This window comes from Phodopus roborovskii, unplaced genomic scaffold (assembly GCF_943737965.1).
Source record: "Phodopus roborovskii unplaced genomic scaffold, PHOROB, whole genome shotgun sequence".
Classification (NCBI taxonomy): domain Eukaryota; kingdom Metazoa; phylum Chordata; class Mammalia; order Rodentia; family Cricetidae; genus Phodopus; species Phodopus roborovskii.
The window spans coordinates 46651520-46672147 of NW_026126418.1; the positions used below are offsets into that span (position 1 = coordinate 46651520).

The 20628-nt window shown below is 39.8% G+C and overlaps 1 protein-coding gene across 2 annotated transcripts in view; it reads right to left on the bottom strand.

Annotated features, from left to right (window-relative positions):
- Gpd2 (glycerol-3-phosphate dehydrogenase 2) overlaps positions 1 to 20628 on the bottom strand; it is a 128928-nt gene that overhangs the window by 55622 nt on the left and 52678 nt on the right. For both annotated transcript variants that reach the window (XM_051184669.1, XM_051184670.1), the window contains exons 3-6: positions 19850 to 20021; positions 6716 to 6840; positions 5317 to 5414; positions 4146 to 4309 (exon numbers count right to left, since the gene is read on the bottom strand). In XM_051184669.1, the coding sequence (XP_051040626.1) occupies positions 4146 to 4309; positions 5317 to 5414; positions 6716 to 6840; positions 19850 to 20021 (559 nt within the window). The remainder of the gene's footprint in view (positions 1 to 4145; positions 4310 to 5316; positions 5415 to 6715; positions 6841 to 19849; positions 20022 to 20628) is intronic.

The following is a 20628-nucleotide window of genomic DNA, read 5'->3' on the forward strand; positions in this document are numbered from 1 at the left end:
AATATGATCTTGAACTCCTGTTCCTGCTGTCTCCATCTCCCATGTTCTGGAATTATCAGGAAGCCACACCACTGGGAAAAAACGAGAAAACTGACCTAGTGCTGACAGAAGAGGTAGTCGGTTCTTCAGGACCAGGCTACACCCCAGCAGCAATCACCTTATCTAACTGACTTGCCCAGCACATAAACCTTCATCACCTTCCCGCCTTCTTAGAGAATGGTCACCACACTTTCTACCCGGGAACTCCTAGTGCACACAGCCTAGCCAGGATCTAATTCCCTACTAGTTAAGGACTAGGCACACAGAAGCCACAAGCCATGGTTCAGAGAGACAGCCAGGGAATGAATGACATATTTTCGATACAGGATATAAGAAATCGTAACTGGAGGGAAAATCTGCTATGTGACTTGTATCCTTTCATCTCATATGGATTTTACTGAGAAACTTGACATTTATTCTGTCTGCATTTAAAAAGATAGCAGTTATTCCTCCATATGTATCAGTTTGTCTTTTAACAGTTAACAGTGAAATACCACAGTGGGTCATACTTATGCCATACATAAAAATGCCCGTAAGATTACATCGGGAAGTGTGGAGGGGCACACTGGCAGAACCAGCACTGAGGAGGCCAGGATGTCAAGGACCACATACTAAGGGCATGTCTCTGAAAACAAGCACAAGCAAGCAAAACACAAGTAAGTTTATTCTACTACTGGTAGGAGCTCTTTAAGAAATTTGTTTTTGCTTTGACCATATGCAGTACCTATCAGAATTTATCTAGGACAAACTATGGCTCTAAGTAATTAAAAACTTTTGAGCCAGCTATAGTGGAGCACACCTTTAATCCCAGTGCTCGAGCAGCAGAGGCAGGTGCATTCCTGTAAGTTCGACGAGCCTGGTCTACAGAGTGAGTTCCAGGACAGCCAAGGCTATACTGAGAAACCCTGTCTCCAAAAAAAGAAGAAGAAGAAGAAAATCTCTTTCTCTTGATATTTGTACAATATGTACTTCTAAACCTTAAAGCTCTAACAGTTCAGTGGTGAACAAACCTTAAAGGCTAGACCAATTTCATGACAATGCTGACTATTCTAGGCCACTATGTTTCCAAGACATCATAGTCACTGTGGCTGATGTAACTCTATAATGTATTATTAATGAGAGTTTATAGTCAGTACAACTGTGACATATTTCAAATTTTCATTTTATGAATATGCATGACCTTTTCATTAGGATCAAGAGTCTCTTTACATAAGAATTACAGAAACTGTTTCTGTTTATTTTAAAATAGGTAAGTATATATGAATGAAAGTATTCCTTTTAAAGTTACTTCAAGTCTGGATTCATTGTGAGATACATCAGGTTATCTTACAGTCTTGTAATGTTTCTTCACTTTTCTCTTTGCATGTGTCTGGCACATACATCTGTGCAAAGAGACAAGAGAAGACATCAGTGTCTTTCTCAGTTGCCTTTACCTTAGTCCCTTGAGACAGGATCTCTCATTGAGCCTGGAGCTTGACAGGTTTTTGTTTATTTTTTCTTGTTGTTCTCCTTCTTTTCTGGGGGGTAGTGGAGGGTGGGGGGCTAAGCTGGCTGGCCAGGAAAGCCCTATCAATCCTGTTTCTGCCCACACCCACTCCTGGCATCACAGGTACACAAAGCCATGCCTAGCTTTTTACTTGTGTGCTTAGAGAGCTCAGGTTTTAATGCTTGTGAAGCATTAGCCAATGAGCCATGTGCATAAGCCCACATAATGGCTACTCATGAACAAGAGATTATTTCATCTCAGTAACAAAACTTTTGTAAAGTATACACACAAATTTGTTATGGTTCAACTATCAATTTCTCTCCAAAATGCTTTGAGACAAAGTTTAGAGCTTTCTCTCTTGCCTCTGAGAATGTCATTTGGTGCACTGAATTCCTTTGTCTTGGTGTTTCTTTCCTCCTTATTTTTACAGGGACACAATACTGGATAAAACAGAAATTGTCAGCATCTGTGAGTATACTTTGAGAACAAACAATTCTACCCCTCCATATTTTTGTTTTGCCTCACTTTAAACATTACATATTGCACCCTGAATAATTTCAGAGCAAAGTGAAAAGGCAAATATTTGACTTCAAATGACCAGAATCATAAGATTGTATAATTTCAAAACATCAAGTTGCAATTATTTTAAAAGGGTTTTCAATAATTTTTTGCTCAACTTCTATGTTTATAGCCTCTAATCAACTATAAAGATCAACTCATTCTGAATTAAAGGAACCTTTCCTCTTAATTCTTTACAACAAAACACAGATTTGCTCTGGATGTGACACAGCAAGGAATCTATAGTTCATAATTAAACCAAACTAAGACAGATATGACACTGATGTTCTTCAGTGGGTGAATTCCAGTATGCACAGTCAAACACAGTACAAATTTGAAAAGATCTATGTGGGAGGAGGAAGTAAGAGAAGGACAAGGCTATGAGCATTTCCACATGAGTATGCTATTTGCAGAATGCCTACTCCTCCTGGACCAGAAGCCTCTTTACAGTAATCACCCAATAAACTACAATGGGTTAACATTAAAGGTCTGTTGCACAGAAAGCAGATTCATGGTGAAGGTTGTCCTTTAACATGTAGGTTCCATCAAGGGCACCAAAAAAAGTAGTTAAGTGGCCCCCCCTGTGGTGTCTCCGATGCTGAAATGCCTTACAAACTGCTAATTTTCTAGCTTTTAATGTTTGTCTAAGACCCTTAACATTTTTCTAATATTGTCCCTCCTGGGACATTTTCTTAAGTTTGGTCCCTATTGTCCCCACTGCACATATACATTCTGCATTTATACATAAAAGCCTGTCAGTCAGCTGAATTGATTCAGAAAGGTAACATTGAAACAATGTTTAAAAAAAAAAAAAAAAGGAGGGGAGGGAAACAGAAAAGAAGACAAGGAAAGGTGGCCTTAAAGGGAGATATAGTATCACATAATACAAAATATATGCATCAAATATTCTAAAACATCACAGCAACAACAAAAACCCATTTCTTTGTGTAAGAATTTTTGTGCCTAACACCAAATATAAAGACCACATAACAGGAGGGACCACTGAGACTTAGCACCTAAGGTGTCTTTGTGTCACAAAATCTGACCCTTTTCAACATGTACCATCACCTGTGTCCAGCTAGTTTCATATACATGAATGCTCTTACATTATTTTCTAGTCCTGTACATGCTTTAAATGATCAATAAAGATCCATAAATGGCTGTGTTTTGTATTGTCACTGTTGGTTGTGGTCCATCCAGAAATATATTTTTTCGTTTCCTCAAGCAAAAATGTACAAATATAATGTATACATACATCCACAAAAGAACTCACACAAACACGCAACAAACGTAAAGTCAGGTCAGAAAACATCTACCAGCAAGCAAATAAGTAATAAAACACGAAAGTTTGGTTTAACAGATAGGCTGTTTGTTCATCTATCCTCAACCATAAATTATATTTTCAAGAATGATGTGTTCTATGCATAACAGCAACACGTCAATTTCAGCCCAAGGGGCATTTTTCTCTAGGTTTATAACCCCTTGAAAATAGAGGTTTCATCTAGAAAATCTAACAGATCCTCAGCTGCTTTCAACATTATAATATATTCATAAGGCAAGTATTCACTGGCAAACATATAACAAATTGAATGGTATGAGGGTGGGGTGAAATGCATAGCTATGAGAAATGGGCCACACCAATCATGAGACACTGGTAGAAGTAAAAGAGGAGAAAGAATATATAACACAAATAGCCAGCTGTGGTGGCTCACACCCGTAATCCCAGCACTTTAGAGGCTGAGGCAGGAGAACTGCCACAAATGTGAACCCAGACTAGTCTATATCAGTGAGCTCCAGGCCAGCCTGGTCTAGAATGTCTTTAAAAATTAAAAATAAAAAATACTTTAATTAAATAAAACAAAGGTTATTAGAGAAGCAAAGCACTGTGGGTAGTTTTTCAGCCAGTACTTTAAATTAAAAAATAAAAGGGTATGTGGGTACACTTGTTTATTGCATAAGAAGCAAACCTCTTTCATTGCAGTGTACTATAAGGGTCAGTGCACTTTCAGGATCATAACTGGACAGAAAAATATCTTGTACAAAGAAAAGAAATATGACATACCATCATAGTAGACAATAGCTCCTACCAGCTTGTCCTTCTGGAGCATGGGGAAATGCTCCAGGGCCCTGGATTTGCTGAGGACATAACTGCTCTTCAGGCAATTGCTTCCTGCAACCAGATCATACAGCTTGATTCCCACCCAGTAATAAGGTAACTGCCACCACCTACAGCACAAGCAGGGAGAGAGGGGATTTTTTTTTTTAGAAACATAGTATAACATTATCAATTGTCACCTTAAATTACAAGAGAAGCCATTTAGGAAAAGCAAAGTTATACCTAGAAGTCGGGGGGGGGGGGGCGCGGGGGAAGAGCCTGCCTGCACAGCTGCTTATGACAGTGGCTCAGCTGTCACAAAGAAGACAACAAACAAGAGTTTATGATCGTCTCCACGGCTGGTCCCTGCTGCATCTTAGAATTCTTCAGGATGCATTCAAAATAAATAGCCATGCCTGGTACTCACAGGTCTACAGATGGATTCAACCAATGTAGGTTGGAGGCCTTGGTTAAAACGTAAACTACACCCAGGTTGAAGAAGCCCTCAGCAATCTGTAACTACATATGGGTTAGATGACCAAATCTGTTTCAAGCCCTATACCACCTGTGTGGCTAAAGAACTACATAATCCACCCTTTCATGTTACTGGGCCTGCCTCCCACTTAGGGCAACTTCACACACAGTTCTAACATTAGGGGAATGAGTCTGATCATGTATAATCACACCTCCCGGATGACTTCCATTTATGTTAACTTGAACAATAAAAATGACCCAATATAGCTGGGGGTTTGGGTTACTACACACTAATTTCAGATTTTGAGTCAGTATAATTAGGAGGGGGTCTCCATTTCACACTGCACATGACCTCATTCTAATGCCTCAATGTAAACACAGCTGTTCACCTACATTCTCTGAAAACTTGAATAAGAGTCCATTAATTATAAACAGAGAACTCAACCTTCTTCGACTTCAAACTCCAGCCCTTAGACATATGTCCACAGAGAGTATTTAAGAATATCTATATTTCTAAATACTAAGGGATTTGAAATGGATTAAAGAGCAGGACCAATTAAAACCACATTAAGAAATACACAGGAAATGACTGTTTCCATGAGAGCTATGTTGTCCTGTTGACCTCAGAAAAGCACATAGCCCACAGATGATAGCAAAGGCTTACTTGTAAATTGGAAGCATTATAGGCAATGGAGCTGATAAATGGGGAGCGATTTCTAGTAAGTTGGCACGTTCGTGGAGGGCTTCTTTCACCATCCTATACTGAAAATCAAAACAGAGAAAATTAGTTTGGCAGTAACAGATCATAATATTTTCAAATGGCAAATAGACACCCTGCCAACTGATTGATATACAGAACCTTCCACCTCTGAGCGAGGAGAGCTCCCTCCTAATCAAATCTCTAATAATACATCATGCTGTCAACCTCAAAGATTTTTTAGAAACCTTAACTGTATTTGCATAGGAGAAAAACATGCTGTCAGAGTTCCCAGGTGTAAGATATTTTCCTGACTTGAGTTACAAGATTATTGTAACCATTTATCTTGCTTTCTCTGGATTGTCCCCTTTCTCAGTTCCCCAGAATGTTTTCTCCAGGTAAGAGATAACAGATTGCTCAAATTCATGGAAAGTTCTCCTGCCTTTCCTAAGCCCAGCAAAGATGATATGCAGCCCTGGACAGCTATTTTACAGATGGTAACGAAGGCTTTGTCTTCACTCCTGTAGCCCTCATTATGCCTGCCTAAAGAGGAGCATTATTATTATAATATGAATTTTACACATGACAATAAGGCTGTAGATGTTGACAAAATAAGCCGGGACACATCTGAAATCAGTGGATCATGAATCCTATGCTGTTTTCTCTGCATCCATCATAGATGCTGAAGTGAGACATAAGAAAAGGGGACAGATTCAAAGCTGACTTGTCAGGCGAGAAAGGGGGCCAGACTCAAAACTTGACAATGGCAAGTCCTTGCTGCTGTGTTTTCCTCGTATGAAAAGCAGATATGGAGGGAAGCTGATTTTTTTCACCCCTCTGGGAAATGTCATTTTCCACACTGCCTTGGCAGTTTTCAAATGATGGCAGACTGGACACAATAAAGTGTGACACACGAAAAGCGTGACTCAGATCATTTTTTTTTCCCCCCTGAAGAATATGTCAGTGACAATATGAGTGCATGATTGCAGCTGCAGTTAAGAGATCAATTTGGCACTCAGTCTGCATTACAACACAGCTCCCCTGAAACTGCTCAGAAGTAGCAATTTGGTGGCCATTGGCAAAAACCCAATCACAATTGTTAAAACACAACACATCCAAAAGTGACTCTGTAAATCTGCTACTTTGACATGCTTGTTCAGAAAAAGCCCCTGATTACCCATAAACATAATACCACACAGAATGAACTGGCACACCTCTCCTAAAAGATACTCCAGCAGCATACACTAAACAGGTATTTTGAACAGGAAGCAATGTTTATAAAGGCATTTAAAAAAAAAATCCTGATTTAATTGGGTAGAAAAAGCATAGTGGCAGTTTTTGTTTAACAGGCAGCATACACAATTACCTGCTCAACATCCAACTTCATGATAGCCTTCTGGAGATATCGCACACCACCATGGATCAATTTAGTACTTCTGCTGCTGGTCCCCGATGAGAAGTCATCTCTCTCTACAAGGGCTGTTTTCAGTCCTGTGTAACCAGAAAACCAAATTAACTTGTTAAATTACACAATTTGTATGTAATTCATTAAAGGCACTTCTCCAGGGTAGAGACAATCACTGGAAAAATTAGTCTGAACATGGATAAATTTGTATTCAAAGTGCAGTACACTGTCTATATTATAATGAAGAGATTTTAGGCTCTTCCTGAGGGAAAAGTCAAGCCAGAACTAGAAGCATATTAAACTGTGAATGAATCACATCTAGAAAACATTACAGTACAATTTCATGGCAGCGAGATTCTCTGGTGTATTTAGGGGATCAAAGGGGGGGGGGCTGGCAACATCTTTTCCCACAGGGCATTCAATGGGTGTTTTCACACAGCCCTCAGCAGGCATGCCTGCTCCTCCCTATTGAATGCAAACTGCTTCACCCCTGCTCTGTGCTATTGTACTGCTTTCACCAAAACTAACCCAAGACTCCTGTGTGTTGGCTCCTACTTGCCTGAGGTGGTGATATAATGGATAAGGAATAGGGGACACAGGCAGGTGGAGATTTCTACATAATAAAACAAGGTTCACTGGGTAAAGTGCTTGCCACACAAGTGTGTAAGCACGAGGACCTGAGTTCAAATACCAAAATGCACAAAAATATGTACAAGGTACATATTTACACATCTGTAATCCCAGCACTCTTACAAAGAGACAGGAGAATCCCTAGAAACTCACGAGCCAGATAGCCTGCTGTATGCAGTGGTAAGCAACAAAAGAGACCCCAACCTCACAAGATTGTATCCTGAATCCACACACATGAATGAACACACACACACACACACACACACACACACACACACACACACACACACACACGAAGATTTAAAAATCAAAGAGCTTCTACTGTTGAATTTACAGTGTAATTCAAAGCATTGTCTTATGATATACTATTTTAGGATTAAAAAGAAACACAATTGAGAACAAATGAACTGGTGCAGAGTACACATGTAAAAAAGAAAACTCTCCTGGGACTGAAAATGTGGCTCAGTAGTTAGAAGCACTTCCTACTATTGCAGAGGACTTGAATTCAATTCCCAGCACCCAAATCAGATGGCTCAAAACTGGCTGTAACTCCAGCTCCTTAGGATATAATGTCATCTTCTGGTCTCTGCAGAAATATGCGCTAACATGTGTGTACATTCATGCTTGTGCACATGCATACACACTTTTTAAAAGATGATATCCTTGCTAGGATAAGGTTAAACAAAGATGGGTACATTCTAAAATTCATCCCATCCCCATCCCCTTTATGTAAAGAATGCTACCAATCTCTTAGGGGTAAAAATGTCTTTTCTTGCAGAGGCATCCCTGCCTTTTCAAGACTGCAAATGATACTCAATGTTACAAGTATCAGACACTAGGGGAGTTCTTAAAATTCACAAGGCCTGTGGTATACATCCATGGACACCGTTGGGAATGCCTGAGGGCTGGCTACTCCCTTAGGCAATGGGTAATGTCATGTAATCCAATTACAATGATAATATGAGGCAGAAGCAATTTGGAGCCACAAAGCTAGGACAGGAGAAAGTGCATATATCTGCTTCAAAGACATTTAGTATCAAAGGTTGCTTTTATAACTTCTAACAGTTTGAATGGTAATGCCATCTTAAAACCAGAACAATTCCCTTAACTTAAAAGGAGAAAATATTTGGAAACATTGAAGATTGAAAAATAGAGATAAGCCAAGCTGTGGTGGTGCATGCCACCCAGCACTCAAGAAGCAGAGGCAGGCAGATCTCTGTGAGTTTGAGACCAGCCTGTTCTACAGAGCAAGTCCCAAGACAGCCAGAGCTACACAAAAAAAAAAAAAAAAAAAAAAAAAAAAAAAAAATCCTGTCTCTAGAGAGAGAAGGTGGAAGGAGAGGAGAGGAGGGAGGAAGAGTGGGTGATGGGAGGGAGGGGAGGGAGAAGAGGGAGGGAGGCAGGCAGGCAGGCAGTTTTGATTCAAGATCAATGTCCTAACTAGTAAAAACAACTGAAATTATAAGTACTATGGATCTATGGATCCACAACACCATTTTTAGGCATATATGTCAGAAAAAGTTCTGCAACATTCTAAATTATTAAAACATTGCTCATGCTTAATTTATTCTGGATGTGCCTCAGACTTAGATAGCAAGATAGTACATATTTTAAAAGGATTGGGAGTCCAAGTACAGACACTGAATATAAGTGGGGCGCAGGCCAGCTGTCAAGTGGCTCTGCTCAGGCAAACAAATGAAGAACTATAGAGGCTTACCATGGCCTCCTTCAGAAACCAGAATTCTCCATCTTACTCCACATTCCAACCTGAATTAAGGGCAAGAACTCAGAACTGCACACACTCAAAATCACATTCGTCAACCTCTTCTGCACATACTCTACCACCTTCACTAAGTCCAACAGAGTTCTTTAAGTATTCTAAATTAGTGCATCTTTTTTCTTCAGTTGAAGATCAGACGAGGGAGTTGACTTTCACATGATATTTAGAAGCAGCATTATTTAAAACATGCCTCTCTTTAAACCCTAGCATCACAGTTATTGCATCAAGAAAGTGAGTCTGAGGGTATCCAACCTCTGCTTCCTGTTCCAGCAGCCCAAAATGCCCTCCAGACAGTGATTCCAGACCTGCCAGACTTAAGTGTGAGCTAGGTACATCCCCTCTCCCGAACAAAAGAACAGCAACCTTGAAGGCATGTGAGTGAGTCACTCAGAGCCACAGATCCAACAGAGGCCCACTGTGACCCCTAGCCTTCCCAAAAGACATGATACAGTTATTTTTGTTAAAGGCACTAAAAATCTGTGAAGGGATTTACCTATAACAAAAATTCCTGTACAAGAAATAGTGATGTCCATTTAAGCCTCTTTCTCTTCACATTTTACTTATTTTAGAGAGAGAGTGTGTGTGTTCCTGAGTTTTATGTGCACCCCGTGAGAGCAGTACCATAAAAGGTCAAAAGAGACAGCTGATCCCTAGGTTTTGAGCCATGTGTGGGTATCAGGAACTAAACCTAAGCAGTAAACATTCTTAATTGCTGAGCCAGCTCTCTAGAAACCTCCAATTTAGTTTTTAATTATTTCTGGGCAAGCAGCCTTCAGCAAAGTCTGAGTTCACAGAGCCTTGCCCAAGATGGGTGAGTGAAAGAGGAGACCCTATTGTAGGCAGAGGCCATCGTAAAAAGGCCAGCTGAAGTTATTAAAATCACCTGTAGTTCCTCTCTGGACCTTGATACTAGAGAATTGTGAGTTCTATACTAGCCTGAGATGTATAGTGAAACCACGGAAGAGGAGAGGCAATGATGAGAAGGATGAAGGCAAGGGTGGGTGACTGGCAAATGTCTGTGAGTGCCTTGTCACAGGCAGCTTGTCACCGTGGACTGGAGAGGGGGTATGTGAGAATCTCATGAGAGGAGGTGACAGCACACTGGGCATATGAATCCTGTCCTGAAGGCCACTGATGGCCACAACAGCAATTACTGGATACCCTCAAGAGGAAAATGCTTCCAAGAAGACATCCACAGGTCTAAGGCCAATCTTAACATGCTTCACTAAGACAATATGCATCAGGGCCTACAAGCACTCTAACTCTACTCTATTCAGTTCTGTGCATCCATTTCCGGGAACCAGGGCTTTTGGGGAAAGTACTATTTTGCCATATGTCAAGGGGACCGCTGAAGTATTTAAGCTGAGAAACCCAATTGATAGGGGTTCTAGAACAATGTCTTTGGGTGAAGGGTGGTGATGGGGCTGGAGAGTTGATGATAACAGTCCCTAAGCTCACAGTGTAACCAGATCAATCAAGAATTCTACTCAGGAGGCAGCTCTCTGTGACTCTGCTGATTTTGTTGTTCTGGGACTTAGCAAATCACCTCAGACAGATGTCCCAGGATACTTAATGTCAAGCTCTTGGTGCCTGCCTTTTCCTGTAGTGGGTATTTTAGAAGTTATTCATATGTATTTATGTGAGAAACCACAGTGAGTAACAACGAAATTTAAAACAAGCCTCTCAGTCACACGAAGCCCTCCACTGTTGTCCCATTTCCTCTTGTCAAATTACCACACCTCTCTTCCCAGAATTTCTGAAGAGAATGAGATTGCTTTTCTCAAAGCAAACAAGAACTGTAGTCTCCCAGATGATTGCCAAATCGGTGTATTAAATCACCATGTAATCTAAAAGTTGTTTAAACTACTAAAAAAAAAATCAGAATCTTCACATTGTCAGCTACTCCCATCCATCAAGTGTTCTGAATCTCTCGATTTTGCTGGATGGGAAGCAGAAAGTAACACAAAGTCAAAGCATGATCAGATGTCTCAATTGATTCTATGACTTCCTTATTTGATTACTTAACTAAAATTGTGAGGCTTTAGATGTTTATGGTGTGTGGTGGGGTGTTGGTTTGGGGGTATAAGACCTCACAATCATCTCAGGCTCCCCTGTAACTCATTGTGGAGCCCACTGTGTACCTGTCTGGACACACCACCTGCACCAGTCTCCCCAAGGCTGGGATTACAAGTTTGCATCACTGGGTTGTGATTGTTTTGTTTTCTTAGTATAATGTTCCCACACTCCGAGATGGCTGGTTTTAAACAAAAAGCTTTGCTGCCTAATTTAAGGATAAGGAAAGGAAGTAAGAGAGGGGTCCCTTTATCCTCTTAGAAGAACTGAGTGGTATTTTTGATGTGACACTAGGTTCTTGGGCTTTGCATTCCTAGGTAATGCAGGTTTGGAGATCAAAAGCAGAGTTTCCAAGATGCAAACTATCTCTTGCTGAGGGCTGCAGAGGCTGGGGAGGCTGTCCTTCTGGGAAGACAGACAAATCCCCACACCCCAGGCCTGTAATTAAGTGAAAGTTCTTAACTTTTAGATTTATGTAATGTGTCTGCGTGCTTTGCCTGCATGTATGTATAGGCAACATATGCATGTCTGGTGATACAGAAGTCAATAGACTTGGTCAGATTCCCAGGAACTCCAGCTACAGGTGATTAGTAGCTGCCATGTGGGTTTTAGGCATCAAAGTTGGGTCCTCTTGAAAAACAGCCAGTGCTCTTAACACTGAGTCTTCTCTCCAGTCACTTAGTTCAAGATTTTTATGAGAAAAACTTTTGCCCTCTCCCTTTCACTCCTGCCTTTCTTACCTTCTGCTAGGTTCGTTATTTGTGTATTTATTAATGAAAAGCAATAAGCCTACCCACTGTTGAGGAGAATCAAAATAATGCCGGATGCTAGCTAGCCAGCATCAGTTTATTTGAGGGTCTTAGTGTTAATTTTAGGGAGTAGTACAGGAATTTCACAGCAGTGAGAAAGTAATAAAATCATGAGTAAAATCTCAGGCAGAAAGATGAGCTGTAGAAAATGTGGTCAAACAAACTCTACTTTCACTCATCTTTAGCCCCATGTGTCAGCACACTGAAAACATCCCTCCCAGGTAGGGTGAGGGACAAGCACTAAACACAATCTCTCTCAGTTCTGTCTCTTCTGGCCAAAGTGACACTATGTAACTATTTCCAACTAAATCAACTCATGGATCGAGAGAGTTGGATGAATGCAGGGGAATAATTACAACCTAAAGGGTGAAATGACGCGACATTTAACTCTCACAACATGAACAGAACAGAAGTATATGTTAATACCTTTTACTGATTATCTTATTATGCATGAAAACATGCTCAATATAATAAATGCAGAAATGCACAGAGAACAAAATAAAACTCTCCTGTAATTACACTACTCAGAGATAACCACATTTGACATTTGGGCACTTAAACATTCACATTTGTTGTACATGTACACAATGATATATGTACAGTTCCACAAAAAAAGGGACAATATTTAAAGTTTTTTCATTTACCACTGTTTATTGTAAACACTTTGTACATCTGCATATAATGTATATAATTTCATTTTTAAAGCCTTTTAAAGTATTACACTAAACATTTACTGTGATTTATTTATTCAGCTCCTTGTTTCTGAAAATCTGTTTTATTTTCTTTTCTCGTTCTTTCAAATTTTACTGCACAATTATATTTTCTTTTAAACTCCCTGTATCTGTAATTATTTCATCAGGATAAAATTTCAGAAATGTGACTGTTTGAGTTTGCTACATGGAAAGCAGGAGTCATCACTATGAAATAATCAGAGGCACCAAGGCAATAATAGAAGTCAAAAAGCTAAGTTCCTTAGAACTGTATGCACAGGCACCAAATCTGCACACTTCGAGGGAAAAGAGAGACTGTCTTTCTTTAGAAAACTTTGGGCACCTGTCTGTTTCTGAGAGCCAATGCTGTTACTAATACAGAAGGACTACCCCAAAGGTCAAATGTTCAAACAGAGGACACCTTCCTCTAGGATGATACCTGTGAGGTGCTAGCAGGAACTCTGGCAAAGCAAGGTCAGCATCCAATGCTTTGCCTGGCATTTTCTGACAGTGTATGCTAGCTTTGTACAGATGTGCAAAATATTAGATATTGATTATTTTAGTTTTCTCTAACTATGCTCAAATTAGGAAATAATACATAACCATTAACTTTGAGTATATCCTTAACATATTTTGTTATTTAAATATACATTCAATTGTAAAGTCACAAAATTGTAATTATAACATAATAATATAGTTTCAAGATGTAAGAGAGGTACTACCATAATTCCTTCTTTTCACCTTGTTATTATAAAAATCGGCAATGCTAAATGGGGGAGGGGTATCAGTCAGTGTAAGATAAAATGATAAAAATAATATAATAGTCAATGGCAATTGAGGTCAATTATTTAAAATGTTTTGCATGTGTTACTATATAATCTTTCCGAGCTTGTACTCATTTGCACTGTGTGTGTGTGTGTGTGTGTGTGTGTGTATAACTAAGTTATTCTTCCATAATATTTTTTCCTACTTATAACACATATTGGCTATTTTCTCCGCAATTACTGATTTTTATAACTGACTAAAATCCCTATTTGTAAAGCCATTCCCCTATTAATATCTTGCTATCAGAAATAATGTTATAAAATTCTGAGGGCCACGGAGGCATGTCAGGATGTAAAAGTGCTAACCATACAAGCCTGAGGACCCACGTTTACCCACATAAAAAGCTGGATGTGATGATGGGAATCTGTAACCCCTGCACTCCTACTGTGGCCACACATTCACATGCATGCATACACACACACACACACACACACACGCACGCACACACGTGGTGAGTACACACAAACACACATACATTAGCTTTCAAATAACAAAAATGTAGTTAATACGGCCATTGCACACACATCTTTGAACAACTCCTACTTTCTTTATTCAAACAAAACTATTTAAAAAGACATGGTTGATTCAAAATGAAGATAAACACTCCATGGCCCAATAGTGCAGCAGACTAGAACGTTTAGGTCAAACACCTCTTGGTGGGCTCAGTATCTGGAATACATTCCTAAAGGATAAGGAATGTAATGATTCTCTATGAGGACACAAAGAAGTCAGACGATCCCCTGAAACCTGAGAATGAAGAAGCATTCTGCACAGGAAGTTGTCAAGCTACCTACTCCTGACCACTGTCTAGGGCTGAGGACTATCTGCTGGGTCACAGCCAGATGCAGGAACATAAATGCAGCCCAAAGCACACCACCAGAGCCACGGTTTCAGCTGGTTCAGCAGATGGTCAATATCAACACAAAGCAGAAGATCCAGGGACAGGAAAAGTTCCAGATGATCTTAAAGACAGTAACAGCTAAATCTGGACATGGAAGAGAATATTTCACGATAGATTCAGGGGAAAGAGTGATTCCATCAGGCTCCAAAACACAGTCCCATCCAGTAGTCACACAGCCCTGATTGACTGAAACAGGTCACAGAACAAAACCAAGTTACAAATCTGAGAAAGGAATGAATGGGTAAGAAGGAAGGGTTGACTACAGTGGGAGATGAGAGAAGATGAGCAGAGATAAGATATAATGCATTACATACATGAATTAAATTGTCAAAGAACTAAGCTCATTAACAAAAGAAACAAAATCAGTCTAATACCATAAACAGAAAGGAGGAAGAGAAGCAAAATGAAAAGGTCAAATGCAGTCATAGCGATGACTCAGCAGTTAAGAGCACTTGCTGTTCTTCTAGAGGACACAAGTTCAATTCCCAGCACCCACATGGCAACTAACAGCGATCTCCAGTGCCAGAGGATCTGACACCCGCTTCTGACCTCTGCAGGCAAAACACCCACACACATAAAATAAAATATGAACGTTTTAAAGATTAAATAAATAAATACATACTGTTTATAACACACGAAAATCAAACCTTAAAAATATCTGAAATTTAAACTTGATGTGGGTGCAGGCCTGTAATGCCTGAATTCAGGGAGTAGAGGCAAGAGGATCAGAAGTTCAAAAGGACTCTCTGCTATCTAGCTAGTTTGAAGTCCGTCTGGACTATACGAATCCCTATCACAATCAAGCACACTACTTAAAACAAACCCTGTTTGGTATAAACAAGCATTTTCCAAGTTTCTTATGGTTTTACTTTTTTTTTTTTTTTTTCCTACAGATGAAAATTTTTGTTGTTTTGTTTTGTTTGCAGCAGTGAAGGCTCAAACCCAGAACCTTTCACATATAAAGAAATGCTCCAGGACAATATACACGGCTCCATAGAGACCCTGTCTCAAACAAATAAAAAACAAAACCCCAAAAAGTTAAATATCCAAAATCATCTCAGAGCTGCAACTTTACCCCACTACCAGGGTCTAGGAAGCAATGAGCTTGCTTTCTGCAGTTTCACTCCCTTGAAATGCAGCTTCCCCCACTGTACTAGTTTAATTTCTATTGCTGCAATGAAAAACCAACCAAAACCAACTCGGAGGAGCAAAGGGTTTGCTTTATTTGTGAATTAATATGCATCATGTGTGTGTGGGAGCCCATGAAGGACAAAGGGCATCAGATCCTTTGGAGCCATCATTCATTCTGACACTGGGAATCGAACCTGGGTCCTCTCAAACAGCAGTGAGTGCTCCTAACTGCTGACCCACCTCCCATCTTCCCAGCCCCTAGCATTCAGGTTTTTTAAACATGTCTCAGAACCTTGAGTTTGTGATCCTTCCATCACCAGTCATGACCCACCATCCCTGACTCTAATACACACTTTCAAACAAGTGTGTATTACTAAACATGCTTTCAACCTCATAAACACTTCCCCAGCCATAGTCTTCTCTGCAATTTAAACAAAAGCATAACGTTTTGTAAATAAGATTGTAAACCAAAAATGTCCCTAGGGGTTCCACATGTACACAGGTAAAGACACATAAAAAGAGACAAAGAAGTGAAGAAAACAGCTTCAACAGTCCTGAGGGAGAGACTACAATAGTCAAAGTCTCCTTGCTTCTTTCTGTTTCCTTGGAAGCAAAGCCCCCACCATGAAGTCTGGAGGCTCCCAACTTCAGCCCAGAAACTAGCCACAGATGTGGGGATCAGTGAAGCCATTACTATTGATCACAGACCTACAGGAGAAGGTGAGCCAAACTGTGCATGTTATGTTTATGAAATAATATTCCCAAATGAGAATCAATTCCTGAGAAAATGCAGATGAGGAGGATGTAAATAAATGATCATTATAAACACTCCCCAACTACTCCTCCACAGCCTTTGTTGATGCATTACCGAAATAACACTTGGGCATAGGATTTTATCTAAAAGCTTGTGTAAACATTTCTACACAAGCCCTTTCACATCTAGTGGTTTCCCCCCAAAACTTTGATGCCCTGAAAAATCTAATTATTACTGGTAACTTTAAAAGATCACAGTAATTTATTTTTGTCAAATGTGACTAAAGATTAATGGATACAATCAGGAATAATTTGGTAAAAACATATCAAACACAGAGAAAGCAAAATTTGTTGTTAAGTGAAGCATCAAATATAATAAAAGAGCAAATTCCATGAATGAACAGCAGCAACGCGCAATTCATTAACCAAAGGCCCGTGGTTATTTCACACTTCAGAGGGCCACTGATATAATCAGAAACCACAGTAAGGGGACAAATACAGACTACCTTCAGGGCCTCCTTATATGTTTTAATTATAAACACTATGCCCATCCCTCTGCAAATCATAAACTTTGAAAAGACAGCCAGGTGGTGTTCAATATGTCACAAAATGTTAAATGTGTATCATTTTCTTAGATGTGACTAACTATAAGACTCTCATCATCCTTGTGGTCATCATCATCATTATCATCATCACTATCACTACCCACAATGCACCATCACTACCCACAATGCACCATCACTACCCACAATGCACCATCACTACCCACAATTCCCTGATCACTACTGAATACCTACTCCACTGCTCAAAAGAAAAAATGCATTAGTTCATATCTTACTAGCTCTCATTTGCTCAGAGCTTGTTCAGTACTTAACTCATAATGGTAGTGTTTTGAATAAGAAAGAAAAAAAAAAAAAAAAAAAAAAAAGCCTATATAGGCTTGAGGTGCAGTTTTGCAGTTTAGGAAGCCTGAGGCACCAGTATCCAGGACACACACCAAAAACACAAAAATAGCCAGGCATGCTGTCACATGCCTGAAATCCAAGGCTAAGTCAAGAGCACCTAAAATTTGAGGCAGCTCATGTCTCAAAAACAAGTATTTAGAAAGTGACTGAGAAAGACATCCATCATCAACGTCTGTCCTTCTGTCCACTCAAAAAGACCACATACAAATATATAAACAAACATATAACACACATACAAATCATACACAAATTACATATAAACAACACACAAAAAAACATACACAAATGTACACACATACATACAACACACTCACAAAAAGTAGCAAACAAAAACTTCATTCACTTAGTAAAAATACATAAAATAGCATTCTCCATTAACCAGAATGAACACAGCATTCATAAACCTACTAAACACACTGTTATTGAAGGAAGCATTCTATAGGAGAACAACAGAAATAGAAAAAATACACAAGACAGAACAAGGGTGACACTTTTCAAAAAAAAAGAAAAGTAAGAAGCCTGTGGTGACTGTTTCATTCCATTCCTTCATGTTCTTCCCACCACCCTGGGTCTTAAGCTCCTCCTACCTGCCACCCTGCCTTCTTCAGCTCTAGACCTGTCTTTAAACAGTTTCCTCTGCTTCTGTATATCCTTCCTCCTTGCCTCCATTTATTATTGATAATAGGTCAATTTCCAATTCTGGGTTCTAATCTACTTTCTGTGTCTGGGTTCTGTTTTCTCAGCAATACTAGGTGTGCACATGCACATTCATATTCTCTCCCTCACCTCTTTCTCCCCCTCCTTCTTCTCCCTTCCTCCCTGAGCCCTGCTTTCTCTCCCTCTACTTCCCTCCTCTCCCCCAGGGATAACAATCTCTATTCCAACTTTGACAAAGCAACCCCTTTCTCTGTTACCTCCTCTAAGGCGGCCATGTGTGTTTCCCTATTTCTTTCTCTAGAGGTGGTGGTGTTTGTTCGGCCCTGAAGCTCCTTCCTCCCACACATAAGTGGAGCATTGCACTCCGATTCTACATCAGTTCTCAGTGCAGGGCCCCTTTCTTCTGTTTTAGAATCTTTACCTGTCTGTCCCAGGGAAACAAAAGTCACCTTCTGTGTAAACTAGGGCACACCTGTAACAGCCCTCATCTTCCCCCAGGACGGTACTGCACCCTCTCTTCTTCTATGACTGGCATATTAAACTGCAGTCCTGCATTGAACTGTTCCTCCTGTCTTCACCCAACAAAAACAGAAAAGAGGAAAAGTCCTTCAACAAATGGCCTTCTTCTCAAGCCCACTTCACCATGACATTTGTCTCCACATCTCTGGAGAGTCTGTGAACATCTCTGAGCCTTCCAAATTACCACCCCTTTTTTCATCTCCAGCATCTCAAGAGGCCTGCTCGGGAAAGTCAAGGCCTTCACCTGGCACACTCTCCTGTGTCTCAACTCTTCCCTCCCAATCTTCCTTGCTGGCCTCTCTGCTCCAAGTTAAAGCACCTGTTGTCCTCACATGCACTGATACCATGAAATTCTACCAGGGCATCTCTTCAGTCCAGGTCTTTCTCAGTAAGTCATAGTTGCCTATTAAACTGTTATACATGTCAGTAGCTTTGCAGCCCCTGATCACTCTACATCCATGGAGGAGAGACAGACAGGGAGAAAGGAGAAAGAGGAAGGGAGGGGGAGAGGGACAGAATATACCTATGTACCTATGTCTATATGCTTCTGAACACATTGAAAGGTATACATTCTCTATAATGTGACCGATACACAAAAGCCCCCTAAAGGCTCAAACTATAGATCATCTTTGTATTCTGTTGTAGTATCTGGTATATACTACTATGCATGCAGTAAGTATCCCAAATACTTTCAAAATTAAAAGAATGATTTTTTTAAATAAGTAAAGGAAATGACTGGGATAGGAAGAAAAATAAGTTTTCTGACTCTCTCCTACTAGAAAGGATTCTCTTTGGCACGGAAAATTATCACCTAGAAGATATTAATATTTTTGAGTAGAGTAGTCCCAAGCACAACATCCCATAAAGATAGAAATATATCCTCTTTCCACTCTCTCTCCCAGGCTGGCCAGAAAGCTAAGCAAAAGCTGCCTTGTGATGACTGTAAAGCGTTCTTCCCACCTGCTTGAGCATTCTTGAGTATCATCTCCCTCAAATTATACACGACTGGAGACAGGAAATTTGATGAAAACTGGGGTCAATGTGGTAACAGGATAGACTCTAGGATGTCAATATTTTAAATTTACCATGACTCAGAATAAACAGAAAAATACTTAGGTTACAAGGTTTACATGAATGAATTTTCAGGAATATAGAGTTTTGTTTTCAAACAAATCTGCTGAAGTTAAGTATGTATTTATAGTTATATTTCATTTTAAAACTGTCTCAAGTGCCGCCTAGATTTTGAAAATTGCAAGTTTTCACTAAGGATGGAAAAATAAGGGAACACCAAGAGTGAATTCATGAGTGAATACTGTCTTCATTTCCAATGAAGATGACTCACCTCTGGTGACAGCATCTAGAGCACAGCCACTTCCTGTGGCTCCTCCTCCAATAACAAGGATGTCAAACTCAGATGTGTTCTGCAAAGTCATGAGCTGAGCTTCTCTGGAAGGAGGCTCCCTGTTCACAGGCTCTGTGAGGCACTCCGCGGCTTCCACATAAGCCAGGCTCACCTGAGGGGAAGTGGACAGGTTCTAGTCACACGTCTGGAATGCTAATTTAGCAAAGCATAATGTGAAGAAATCCATAATGGAGATGTAGGCAAGAAGAGCTAGTCCGTGGTCCACAAGCAGTAACAGGAGCAGCTACGTTGGAGTGGGCCCTCCCACTCCCATAGGTCTCAGCTATTCACCCACAGAAGACCTGGTTTCAAATTCAATATCTCAAATGTTTGCTTGAATTTATATATAGCAAAGTTTAATTATTCCTAGCACTAGGTAGCAATCTCCAAATGTTTTACCTAAACCGGTCTGAGGAATCAGAAGGAAGCACCATCAAACCATTCAAGTAAGTTTTAAAAGTATAGAGATCACTTGAAAGGGGAAAATAAGCACTTTACAACTTTCTTAAAAACATATATTTCATATTCAATTCTCATGACAAAAGCATACCCTAGATTTTGTGATTTGTTGGTTTAAATCAGCACAATCAAAAAGTCTGCTCAGCAGAAGTTAATATCTTGTTTAGATAAATTTATGTTCAATAGGAATATTTTTCAAAGATTTTAGTAAGAGGCTTCCCCATCAAATATTCACATATAAAGGTTAAGATTTTCAGTGT